The sequence below is a fragment of the Protopterus annectens genome, chromosome 7.part1 (assembly GCF_019279795.1).
Source record: "Protopterus annectens isolate FY-2018-M chromosome 7.part1, PAN1.0, whole genome shotgun sequence".
Taxonomy (NCBI): domain Eukaryota; kingdom Metazoa; phylum Chordata; order Ceratodontiformes; family Protopteridae; genus Protopterus; species Protopterus annectens.
The window spans coordinates 433,824,095-433,837,946 of record NC_056740.1 but is presented as its reverse complement, the minus strand read 5'-3'; the positions used below and the strand labels follow the sequence as shown (position 1 = coordinate 433,837,946).

At 41.6% G+C, this 13,852-nt stretch overlaps 1 protein-coding gene across 1 annotated transcript in view; it reads left to right on the top strand.

Moving 5' to 3' along the window:
- MINDY2 (MINDY lysine 48 deubiquitinase 2) overlaps window positions 1-13,852 on the top strand; it is a gene marked incomplete in the record, with an annotated part of 1,894,024 nt that overhangs the window by 971,083 nt on the left and 909,089 nt on the right. The window contains 1 exon segment of the mRNA XM_044078895.1: window positions 8,729-8,831. Within this exon segment, the coding sequence (XP_043934830.1) occupies window positions 8,729-8,831 (103 nt within the window).

The window sequence follows — 13,852 nt, the reverse complement described above, 5'->3', positions numbered from 1 at the left end:
ACTACATTACCGGTGACTTCAGTACCCGAGGTCGCAGGCTCCTCGGTCCCCATTCCTACTGCAGATACCGACACCACTCTTGGCGGGGAAACTCAAAATTTAGTCAGGCCTGCCATTTCTGAAGGCGTCTTCAGGCCTTCCACCTTCTCCATTAAATCCTTCACTAAATCTAAAGCAGCCATGAAAACTAAAAAACAGGGTCCTCAGACATCCTCTCAAGGCCCCATGCCTAAAAAGCAGATGCTTAAAATGGCTGAGGATTTGATTACTCTCATCAGGGGTTCTCAACCCCCCTCTGACAAAAGACCCAGACTAGAGGGAGACTACCCTTCCTCAGACCAGGCTTCTATTACCTCAGAACACTCTGAGGACCAGGATTACGCCTATTCCCCTTTCGAAGACTCTGATGCTGAGGAGTCTATTCCCTCTGTCTCCCCCCCTAAGGATTACTCTTTTGGGGAAACCCTGCATACATTGAGGGAACACTTTCACTGGGAAGGCCAAGATTACTCAGATTCCAAGAAAAGGCTCAGGGAATTTCTACTGCTCCCCCAGCATAGGCCCCTGGCTATCCCTCCTGTTTTAGATATTTTGGATGATGTGTACACAGAAGCCAGCCTTAATCCAGATTTTTTACCTCCAGCCCGTGTTAAACCAGACAGGTATTACCGGGTTCCTGATTCTCACCAGTTCCTTTATAAAAGCCATACTGCTGACCCAGAAACTATTTCACAGGGCCCCAAGGGAATTAAGGCCTCTACTGCTAAAAACCCTTTACCTTCAGAGAGAGATTCCAGAGCATTAGAAAGGTGGGGAAAAAGGTGTACACCTCTGCCACTTTAACCATGAGGGCATTAAACTGTCAATTCCATATGTTAAAGTACCAACAGTTTTTGTTATCTCAGTTGAAAAGCAAAATGACACAAACAGAACAACCAGATTTGAAAGAGTTGCAGGATTTGTTGCATGATGCAGAGCAAGTGGGTAAACATACCTTGCAGTGTGGTTTTGATGCTTTAGAGGCCTCATGTAGAGCTGCTGTTACGGCGTTTGTTATACGTAGACATGCTTGGCTCAAAGAGCAACCCTTACCAGATCATGTCAAAGCAAAATTATTAGATGCTCCACTACAAAAAGATGTATTGTTTGGTGTTAAAGCTGAGGAGGTACTAAAGAAAATGGAGGAAAAAGCGAAATCAATGCAAACAGTGAAAGATTTCCTGCAGGTACAACCTCCACGCTTCAGCAGAAACTGGCCTTCAAACAATTGGTCCTTTTCAGCCATGGATAGATCTCAAAGGGGCAGATACAGACGCCCAAGGGGTAGAGGGCAACCTCAAGGATCTTACAGAGCAAGACAGTGGCAAGCACCAACCCCAAGAGGTGGAGAAGATAGACCACAGTCATTTAGAAAACAGACCCAATGACTTCCCCCCTACACCTGCCAAGCAAAGCTTTAATGGCAGCACCTTTGGGCGGAAAACTGGCATTATTTTCAAAAAATTGGCATATTGTTACAAAAGACAAATGGATTCTGGACATTATAGACAGAGGCTACAGGTTCCACTTTCACACCCTTCCAAATATGAGAGGCATGCCAAACCTGCCAAAAAATCAAAGGGCAGAGGCACAAAGACAAATTTCTGCTCTCATGGATATGAAAGTGATTCAAGAGGTACCTGCAAAAGAACAAGGTCAAGGTTTTTATTCCAGACTTTTCCTGGTACCAAGGAAAGACAAAGACTGGAGACCTATCTTAGACCTATCCATCCTAACACATATCTACAGGTGCCAAAATTCAAGATGCTCACATTACAGCAGCTTCTTCCCATGCTGGGCAAGGAGTCTTGGCTGGTAACATTGGACCTCAAGGAGGCATACCTGCATGTCCCTATCAGACAAGATTGCAGAAGATACCTCAGATTTCTTGCAGGTTCAACCCATTACCAATTCTCTGCATTGCCCTTTGGCTTATCTACTATGCCCAGAGTGTTTAGGAAATGCCTGGCATCAGTAATCGCCTTCTGCAGACTTCAAGGGATACAAATCTACCCATATCTGGATGATTGCCTGATCCAAGTGGACAGCAAGGACATTCTACTGCAGCATCTGGCATTTGTGATAAAACTGTTAAACTTCCTGGGATACACATTGAACAAAAAGAAATCAAAACTAATACCTTCTCAACAGATAATCTTCCTGGGTGCCAGCTTGAATACAACCACCCAAATGGCCTACCTCACGCCAGACAAACAAGGGCAACTGTCTCAATACTTCAGCAAAATGGCAACTTTCACCAGGCTAACTGCAAGGAAAGTCCTGCAGGCTCTGGGATTCATGGCATCTTGCATCTTACTAATCCCATGTGCAAAGCTGCATATGAGGAAACTTCAATGGTACCTAAAAAACTTATGGTCTCAGCACAGCCACAGCTTGGAAACAATTATACCACTCATTCCATGTCTTCAAAAGGAATTTTTGTGGTGGGCTTAAGCATGCCAAAGAAACACAGGTCTCCCTTTCTGTGTACCTCAAGCAACTCAAATCATCACAACAGATGCCTCAGACTACGCCTGGGGAGCACACATGGCAGATCAGTGCATTCAGTGAAAATGGTCCCAAAAAGAGAAGCACCTACACATCAACCAAAAGGAGATGCTAGCCGTGCAAAATGCTCTTATGACCTTCAAAGACCTACTGCATCCAGGCCAGTTATTGATAAGGACAGACAACACCACAGTCATGTGGTACATAAACAAACGAACTCATTCATACCCCCTGTGCAGGCAAGCCATGACCCTATGGTACACAGCACTGAAATTGCAAATTCAACTACAGGCACAATTCCTGCCAGGGAAAGAAAACACACTGGCAGACAACCTAAGCAGAAATATGACAGATCCACACGAATGGAAGTTGCATCCTCAAGTTTTCACAAAGATAACTCAGGCATGGGGACAGCCAGACATAGATCTTTTTGCTACCCACAGAAATTACCAGTTGAAAACATTTTGTTCAAGGACCTATCATCCACAGGCCTGGAAAGTGGACGCACTCTCTTTCAATTGGACAACTTTGAAAGTTTATGCCTTCCTGCCTCTTCCTCTACTGACCAAGGTTCTATTAAAAGCCAGAGCAGAGAGGCCACAAATGGTTCTCATTGCTCCAGACTGGCCAAGACAACACTGGTATCCACTCCTGAAGAGCCTGACACATTCCCCACCATGGATCCCACCTCTAGTCCCTCTTCTGTTGTCCCAGCACAACTACAAAACCCTTCACAGCCAGCTCAAAACCCTAAATCTAGCTGCATGGAGAATTCCTTAATTTCCCAACAGACTCTCCTCTCCAAGGAGGTGCAGGATGTCATCTTGGAGGCCAGAAGACCTTCTACTAGAAAAGCCTACTCCGCCAAATGGAAACAATTTTGTTCCTGGAATCAAGAAAAGGGCCAGAACCCTTAGGTAATAAATATACCTCAAATTTTACAGTACCTAGCTGAGATGTTGAACAGTGGACTTTCCTTCTCCTCCATCAATATCCACGCTTCAGCCATTTCTGCACAATACAACACAGACCCTCCTTTATTCTCACATCCTCTCTTAAGGCAGTTCCTCAGAGGGGCAAAAAATATAAAACCCCCAAGGAAACCTCCAGTTCCAGCTTGGGACCTCAACTTCGTATTGGAAAAGCTGACCCTTCCCCCCTTTGAGCCAGCTTCTTCAACAGAGCTACAATACTTGTCATGGAAAACAGCCTTTCTTTTGGCTATCACCTCAGCACGCAGGGTTTCGGAGCTACAGGCCCTCATGGCTATGCAACCATTCATCATTTTCCATCAGGACAGAGTTTCCTTACGAACCAACCCTACCTTTATGCCAAAGGTAGTATCCAGTGTAGCTTTAAATCAGACTATCCACTTACCTACCTTTTATCCAAATCCACAGAACAAAGGGGAAAGACTACTACATTCTTTGGACATTCACAGACAACTTTGTTATTATTTGGACAGAACAAAGCCATTCAGGAAATCCGAGCAACTTTTTGTGTCCTATGCTACAGGTGCTCAAGGAAAGGCTATTTCCAAACAGACAATTTCAAAATGGATAGCCCACTGCATACACTTTTGTTACTCATTTCATGGAAAAACTGTGCCTGCATACGTCAGATCCCACTCCACCAGTGCCACAGCTATCTCTGCAGCTTTCCTCAGGGGGGTGCCTACCAAGGACATTTTGGAAGCAGCTACTTGGAGTTCAGTGCACACTTTCTCAAAGCACTACCACCTTCCACTATACTCTAAATCTAGAGCGGGCTTTGCCACAGCAGTCTTGCAAGGCATCCTCGCTCCTCCTAGTTCCACTTAGTGCCTACCACCCTTACTTAGCTTTGGGATTCTTCCCATCTGTAATGACTGCAGCTGTATGCACGATGAACATAGTACAGTTTTGTACCTACCATAAATGTAGATGTTCGAGTGCTCATACAGCTGCAGTCCAGGTTACCCCCCCTCCGTCCCCTCTTAGGACAGGCCTTATGACAAACACCTTTATCATACAACCTATTTGGGGTATTCTTTTATGGTGTATTTGCTTGCAACTACTGTTTTTTGATTTATCTATATTGCTTGTTTGCATAACATTATGTTTTGCCTTCCTTCTGGGGGCACCTGACATCTGGGGCAAGAAAAACTGAAGAAAATGGCATCGGCTGCCTCTTTTATACCCCTGCCGCACTGACGTCAGGGAAGAAGCGATGACAACCGACGCCGGACCTAGACTTTGGAATTCGGCCGACCGAGGACCCGCCTGATGGCAGGATAACCCATCTGTAATGACTGCAGCTGTATGAGCACTCGAACATCTACATTTATGGTAGGTACAAAACTGTACTTTCTTACTCAGAGTTAAATTTTCATGTAAAGATTTTAATACATTTACCCAGAAGTTAGGCACTGCATTTGGGCCTGAGTTTTTCCAGTTAGGAGCTTTTCTTAATTTTGTTTCAATTTCTCTGACCTTTACTTCATCCCATTTCATATCCTGTACATTTGAAAGTCTTGCGGTTTCTTTTACTTCTACCCATTTAGCATGTTTTTTAATGTTCCACTTGAGGATACTAAGCTGTCATTTTTTCCAGATCTGGTACCAGTGCTCATAGCGGGATTGGCACTTTTTTTTATCATGGCACTTGTGCACCCAGCTGTCTTTTTTTATTTTTTAACCTACTTCTGTCCATGATATATGCTATATAAAATATAGTCTGTAAATCAATATTGTCTTGGTGAGATTTTGTTAAAACAGGGTCCACCTCATGAAGGTACTAACCAAGACATGCTGGTGCAGTCACTTCCAGCAATACTACTCTCCTTTGCATGCTGGCTTTATCATCGATTCATAAATTGTTAATTTGCTAATGGCCAGGGGGTCTTTCTAAGCCTAGCCATGTTTTCCCAAAAAGAACAGTGATGTCCTTTGTCCAACTAGGACATTGAGGGTCAGCCACTTATAAGCTCCCTCTGTCCATAAGGGACATGAGTGTCAGGCCTGGAGTAAATTTCCTATTCCCCGTCCACTGCCCTCAGTTGCTCTTTAACTGGGTAATTGACAAACTCAGTTTCACATGGATGTGAAGCCTGTTCCATAAGAAGGTCAGTTTCTGAGACACAGATGTTCTGTTTAAGTCCCAGACAAAATTCAGGTCCTTATATCATCTTTCCATTCGGAATGCTATCATTTCTCCATTAGGATCTTATGGTATGATGCTAGTGATTTTTATATAATTTCATGTAGTCCATCCAAAGATATCAATAAAGTATGCGTATGTGTAATTTGGCTGTACACAGTCAGCAAAGTGTTTATAACTGCTGGTGAGGGTGGGGGCTATCTGTGGATGAAAGTATCTTATGCTGTTATCATCTGGTCATTTTTTAACAGTCTTTAATGTGGCTTTGCAGGACTAGTATGCATGTGTGTGTGTGTGTGTGTGTGTGTGTGTGTGTGTGTGTGTGTGTGTGTGTGTGTGTGTGTGTGTGTGTGTGTGTGTGTGTGTGTGTGTAACTTAAGTTGGGATGCATTGGCTAATGTGCATTTTTGTGAAACAAATTATAAATATGTGACTTGGGTCATTAGTATTCATTTTGACATTTGTCATCTGAGAAGGATGAGGTCAACAGTGTAGGTGCAATTGCTGGGTTTGGTGGCTGTCTTTGACTAAAAATGACTGACTCTGCTGAGTTGATAAAGTTAAAAAGCCATTTGTCTGTCTTTGTAGGACTGCTGTGCATTTGTGTAAAGCAAATCGCTGACCATTTTTGTCACAATTAGACATGTGGTGTGTACACAGTTGATGAAGTGGTCATAATTGTCGAGTACATTTATTCATGGATTATAATGACAGCAGTTTTATAGGCTTTTTATTACTGAAATGTTCTGAAATGGGTATTTTTGTCATTATTGTTTTATACATTTTGTTTTGCTGCTTATTGGAAAAAATGTTCAAAACTGCGAATTTGAAGTACCAAATACTGATGAATTAAGCAAGTTGTATAATTTAAAATAATCAGGAAGGTGAATCAAAAAAATACACATTTATGCATGGTCCTAAAAATATGTATGGGGGGGGCATGGATTGTAAACAGCCCAAGGTGCCCTTAATCCACCAGTGTTGTTGTGACTCTGACTAGGCTTGCTTTTGGTTAAACGCCATTCAAAGTGCCTGGTTCTGTTCAGTACATTTGTGCACAACACTGTGTGAAACGCACCTCAGTGCAAAATATAGCTAAACTAAAAATGTAAAAATGGTTGAAAAAACATTTTTTAACAGCCAGTAATGTTAGCTAACTTTATAGAAACAGCAGCATCTTATTACATTTTACTTTTGTATGCATTTGTTTAGTGGGTATTGCTTAAGAGACCTGGACATTTTCAGACATGATACAGCCAAAACTGACATAAAATTTATAGATAAATACAGAAAAGTCGTTACTGCTGCATTCGTACAAATAGGAGATACATTATATACATGTGTAAATAAATAAAAATGTGATGAGGCATTGTGTAAACCTGTGGCTTTTGTAAGAAACCAATTTCTGGAGAGAATGCAGATGAAGGCAGTACATAGGTGCATGACAGAGATGCATCCATTTCTGTACCTGTTCCAGTTTTGTGTCCTACTGGTTTTCCATTGGTGCGGGTGCATCCAGAGGTATATAGTACACTTTGTTCAGTATTTGTTACACTAAATAGTGCTTTGCTTTGTATCTGGAATGTAATAATTTAATCTTTAAATGGATTCATTTTGAAAGGGAACATCATTCTTGTAGCCTTTTATTATGACCTGGAAGAGCATATTTTGGTTGGAAGTCCATCTACAAAATTGCCGTCTTATTGTAAGTTAGGTTAGAGAATCAGATGGGGCAGCAGGACAGCGAACCTATGGACAGCTTTCTGGATTGGTAAAAGGATTGAGGTTTGAGTCATTGCATCTCTGCCCTGTAGGTGTGACGATATATGGATCATGCACATGACTTTGTTAAAGAAGGTTATGTGTTTGGATTTAATATCCACCTGGTGGTGTAAACCTTACGTATCCCTATTGGCATAAATATGGATATGAGAACTTTTATCAGCTGACCTGTGATAACAGAGATATATTCCCCCCAACAACAGCATTGTTAAGCATACAATACTATGATAGCTGACACTTGGACATGGACCTTCCAGATTGACTGGAAAAGCTGTGCCGTTGTAAAAGAAAAACATAAACATCTGCACTACTTAATTTCTGTGTTTTATAATGAAATGACATGCCATAAATAACACTGTCACCTGCCAAATATGTGTAAGTAATTTAACTGTAAATACTTGAGTTCTGTATCTAACAGCAGAAGTCCCATCTATTAAACTATGTACATTTCTGGTTGCAGTGCACCATTTGATATATTTGTACAGACAAATATACAAATATGAGACAAAGTAACTTAATAGTTGTGAATTGTTGAGCTTAACAGTTATTCTAAATGTGTTTTGTGTAAAGCATATATTGTATGGTTTTGCTGTTATTGACATAGTTAGCAGTGTGCCGTTCACAAGTACATAGTGGCAGTCGTGAAGCAAACTGTGGTGGGTTTTTGTGGCATCACAGTCAAAAGTAGGGTTGACCAAGAGAGAATCCTTGAGAGAGAAAAAGCAGACTACAATTTAAAAAAGTGAACATTTCTAAGGCCACAAAGTGCATCTGAATTTATGAGAAATGGGTAACCCCCTTGTAATAAATTTGTACCCATGCTGTTTTTGACGTATTTATATATGTTTGTGAAGTGCATGTGAGGCATGTGATTGGCTACACCCTAATCAGGCATATCCGAATTCTCACATTTGGCTTTTAAAATATTTCTTGCCTATTATGCATTGAAAATCAGTTTGGCTTTTTCTCAGAAGTTACAGTCTTCTATTCCTTTGAATAGTTGTGTTTTCAAAAACTGTAGCCGATAAATTGCAGACAATACAGAAAATTAAGTAAACAGTTCCTGGCAAAGTAATCTTAAAGCATTGCTCCTTGCCGTTGGGCTGGTCTAGACAATTTCTGTTAATATAGCCATAAAATTGGAATAGACCTTTTGGACTACTTAAAACAGTATTCGTGTTTCAGGGGGTCAGAAAACAAGCAGCTGATAACAGCACTCTTCCTGTTCCATTAGCGTATAAATGGATTCTTTGTTCCCCAGAATACTGACACAGTGACGGCGATTGGAAACTGCAGCTATAACCAGCTGGTGGAGAAGATAATCTGCTGCAAACAGTCGGAAAACAGTGAATTGGTCAGTGAAGGTAGGCGTATTGTACCATCATGTTCCCTGTTTAATAAAAGCCTTGCAAAGTTTTGATTGTCTCTGCTCAGCACTGACCATCTTTCTTTATTTATTCATCATTTTTTCCATTTTATGTCTATAGAGATAATAAGAATTGGATAAAAAATATTGTATGTCATTGATTGTTTGAAGGCAAAAGTATTAAAGTTCTGCACACAGCGTGATAATTCTATTTTGAAAAACTCCATACCTTAATCAATTACAGTTGAGTGCTGCTTCATTGGAATAGTCTTTAAAGAGTTACAAACTGTGAAACAATTTTGAGAAGCCATTCTAAAATCAGCATAGCAGAAAGCCATTCCAGCAAAGTAAAAAATAAAACAAAAATGTCTTGCTGTGCAATGTTTTACATTTGCTTGAAACACAATGTAAAAATTACACTGTCACATTAATGTGTTTATCTGAAAGTAAAATTACTTGTTTCAGTTTGCTAAGTCAAGATTATTAAAATGTTGTATCATACAAAAGTAAAGCAGTAATCATAAATAATTTCTTTCAGTATGCAGTCTCAGAAAATAATACACGCTTATTTTGGAGAAGTAAGTAGTAGCCTTCATGCTGTTAGCAGCAAATGTCATTTGTGATGCTGAGTGACACTTTCTGCAGGTTCTTGTTTGCCATACAACTAATCCCACTTTTCACTCTGTTACTATACCTTTTTTTGATCAGTTCTGCTGTATACCTTAAACATGGCCTGCCACTAAATTCTACTGCCTTGTGTCTATAGACCCCTCCTCATATCCAAAAGTTATAGCATGTGCCAGTTTCTTGGACTTCAAAATTTTATGATCCCCACAGCGAGATTTGTGGAAGCTAACTTTCTGTGGAGTGTTTGGATGATCTTTTCTTTAACAGAGGCATCTGACTGAAGTACTTTGCCATCTTTAGTTTAATTAGTTATTCTATACAGACTTTATTCTTTCATTAATTAATTTACTTACTTATTTTTGAAGGTTATATAACTTTGATAAACAGGGTTACAATAAAATGTATCCACAAATTCACTCTTTAATTATTGGCTACATCTCTTTGTGTACATTGCAGGTTCTTTTTATGGATTGTGTGTGTCTCCCACTGTCGTTGTGCATTCACTCCTCATTCACAGTCAGGTTATAACAGGCTCTTTCTATTTTTATGCTGTTTCTCAGGCTTATCTCTTTTGTTTAAATATATTGACACCTGCTGTGCTTAAAATAGAGTACAAACATTTCCCTACCTGTCATGATATGAGTGAAATATTTTTTTTTGTTTGGTAACTGGTCTTGCAGTATAGCTCAGAAGGTTGACCTGTGACCTTCTGTTGTACTTTGTGCTGTAGTCTTAAGTTTCTGTATCATTCCGAGCAAAGTCCTTAAACAGTCCAACAACCTTCTGAAAGGAAAGACGTGTGCCTGCTTAACTTATCTATTTGACAAGTTCATAAGTTTAAAAAAGATACGTGGCCTGGTGCACATTATATCCGACATTGTCTAAGACACAGGTAAAAAAATTCTAATTTAATGTACAGTATGTACAACAGGGTTAGAAAATGTCATTTAAATTACAAGTTAAAACATGCTGGTCCTCAGCCAAAGTAGTAGAAACAACCAGTTCTTTATTTAGCACTTATATTTAAATGCTGAAAGTTGACTTCAGAATAGAGATGAATGTTCTGCAGAGCCGCATGTTTTATTTTGGTTTCTTGGTTTTGTACAACACTTTTTGTAGTGTGTAAGTGGTTTGGTTTAAATTACATGTTATAATAATAAGCACTGGATTCATGTTGATCCATCAAAGGCAGTTTCAATGACACAAATAAACCAAAAACAGTTTGCCGAAACTGCCTTCAACAATCATTGATACTTTTTTTTTGCACGGGGGCAACCCCCCTCCCCATGTGAGGTACATATCCCCCATACCACTCAGAATTATATGTACCAGCTCCAAGGTTGCACAACAGTATCTTTGCGTTCACTGAATTCAGCTTTGACGGATTGACATGCTCCCCTATGCATTGCAGCAGGAGTGATTAAACATCATTGTAGGGCTGAATGTTGGTGACAAGTTATGGCTGACTATCAGAAATGTGAGACCTAACAGTGCGATTATCAACACTTTAGAAGATAAAGTGCAATCCCTGCAGTATAACAGTGAATTCTGAAACTTACCGTTACACCTTTAAAGGATTTTAGCAGGGACAGTACCCCTACAGGCTCAATATGGAGGCTATATTTGACACACCACGACTACTGTACTTTACAGTAATGGAAATATTCTGATATTGCAAAATAGGAATTGACATATATCCCCCTATTCACACTTCTAGTTCAGCAGTTCCAAAGATTTCAGTTATAGTCCTTGAACATGTTAACAGGGAACCACAAATCATAGCACTGTCAGATGCATCATATCAGTGTACGTAGTGTATTTGAGACAAGGAATACAGAGGTCTTAGCTTTGAGACCCTTTTCGAGGGGTAATGGTTGTGACTTCTCTTTATGGACTCTTTTGACACATTTCTTGCATTTGTTATCTCCCTCACACAGCTGTACATGCCTCTCACTGACACACATCATAGTGTCTTGGATCGGATCTAGGAGGGTTTGCCTAATCCCTCACACTCTGATGTCATGTATTGGCTGTAGGAAAATTTGCCTAACTCCATCCTCTCATATGTTATGCATGGACTGTGGGAGGGTGTGCCCAACCTCATGCTCTGTTTTGTCATGAATTGCCTGTATGAGGGTGTGCCTAACCCTACCATCTCCTGCATTATGCACTGACTGTAAGAAAGTGTGCCAAACCCACCCTCTTCAGTGTCATGCATTGGCTGTAGGGAGGTGTGCCTAACTCCATCCTCTCCTGTGTCATGCATTAGTTGTAGGAGGATGTGCCAAACCCCACCTCTCCTGTGTTATGCATTGTAGGAGGGTTCATAGGTTCATAGGTAGGTACTAGGCTATCTGCACGAAGGCATTTATAAGCCTAGCCAGAATGTGTTGGCTTTCGCCGCCCTCTTAGATTAGTTCCCTGTGCCTCTGTCCAGCAGAGCCACTGAAGTGATCCCCGAGGTAAACTTTCTGTTTCCCATCCACTCGTCAAGATTTCTTTTGAAGAGTGTTAGCAAGGAGCTCTGCCTAATGTAGATTGGGATCTTGTTCCAAAGCATGGGAAGTCTCTGGGACAGGAATCTATCCCTCCACCACGTCCTATTTATTTTTGTGGTGAGGTTTAGATCCCCAGAGCGTGTGGCTCGCGGGGATAAGGTTTTCTTTAGGTGGAGCATGTCCATCAATTCTGGGTTGGACATGGCCTTGTATGTCAGGCAGAGATCACCTCTGAGTAGGCAGTATGCAACTGAGTACAGCTGTAATTTCTTCAGTCAAGCTGCATAGGGCATCTGTTTGAGGCCAGTGATCCTCTTGGTAAGGTACTTCTGTGGTCTTTTCGTCTGTTGCAGGTGTCTTGTAAGGTACATCCCAAATGGGGAGTTGTACTCTATGATGGGTCTAATGAGTGATGAGTAGAGGGGCACAATGACCTCTTTTGATCTGGATGCGAACCCTTTTGTGATTAGGTGGGCCACGTAGAAGGATTTTCTAACCACTTTGGCAATGTGATTATCAAAGGTGAGATTACAATCTACTTGGGTCCCTAGATCCCTTATTACGTCTTTTTTTAGGGGACTACCACCTATGTGGTAGTTTGTGGGTACTTTGTTTTTTCCAAAGGGAATGACTATGCACTTTTTGGCATTTAGCATGAGGCCATGATTTTGACACCAGGTATCTGTCTCACTGAGATTTTTTTGGAGGATGTGTGTGTCAGCCGGAGAGTCAATTATAGCCCCTAGTTTGCAGTCGTCTGCAAACTTGGTCAGCCATAGTCCTCCTGTGCTTGCCTGTACCTCTGAGAAGTATATGCCGAACAGGAGGGGTCCTAGGACTGAGCCCTGGGGAACTCCCCTTGTAACCAATTTAGAGTCGGACCTAGCTCCCACAACTCTCACCATGTGGGTTCTGTCCGTGAGCCAGTTGGCAACCCATCTTGTGACGTAGGGGTTTATGCTCAGGCTAGTGAGCTTGTCTATAATACCAGAATGGGGAATGATGTTGAAGGCCTTTACGAGGTCTAGGTAGGCTGTGAGTACCACCTTTCCCTCATCTATAGCCTTGGTAACTGTTTCAAAGAAGTCCACCAGGTTCAGGAGTCATGATCTGCCCTTAACAAAGCTGAACTGGGTAGGGTCCAGGGTTTGGAGATTCCCAATGTCTCTGTTAATGAGTTCCATGATGATGCGCTCCATAGCCTTGCAGACCAAGCTAGTCAGGCTTATAGGGTGATAGTTCCCGGGGTCTGTCGTGGCTCGACCTTTGTGGAGTGGAATAACCGCTGCTGTGCGCCACTCTATGGGTACGTAGCCTGTGGAGAGGCTGAGTTTGAACAGTGTGTTCAGGTGAGGGGTTAGTTCGTCTTTGAGCTCGTGTAGGACGCAGACTGGGACATCGTCCAGTCCCATTGATGCTGTGTTTTTGACCTTGGAGAGGGCTGTTTTAACCTGAGTGTCTGTGATTTCATGGACTCTACTACATTCTTCTGGTATGGTTATGGGCCCTCTTGGGGGTGAGAGGGGGGTGACGTTTGCGCTGAACCTGTCTGCCACGATTCTGGCGATATCGGTTGGTTCAGTGTATTTTGTGCCATTCTGCACTAACTCTGAGCAGATCTGAGCATTGCCACTTAGATTCTTGACATAGCTAAAGAATGCCTTGGCAATTTTTCTTTCAAAGCTCGCCTTGGATGATTTTATGAGGGATCGTAGTTTCGTACTGATACTGATCAGGGATGTCTTCCCTTCCTGTGATTTTACTCTTTTCTGTACTGGTTTCCTCCTTCTATTGTATAGCTTGTTTATGGCAGGAGTCCACCAGACTGGTTTCCTTTTCTTGGAGGAGCGAGTCTTGGTTTTGCTTGGGATGGCATGATCCATGCATTCTTGTA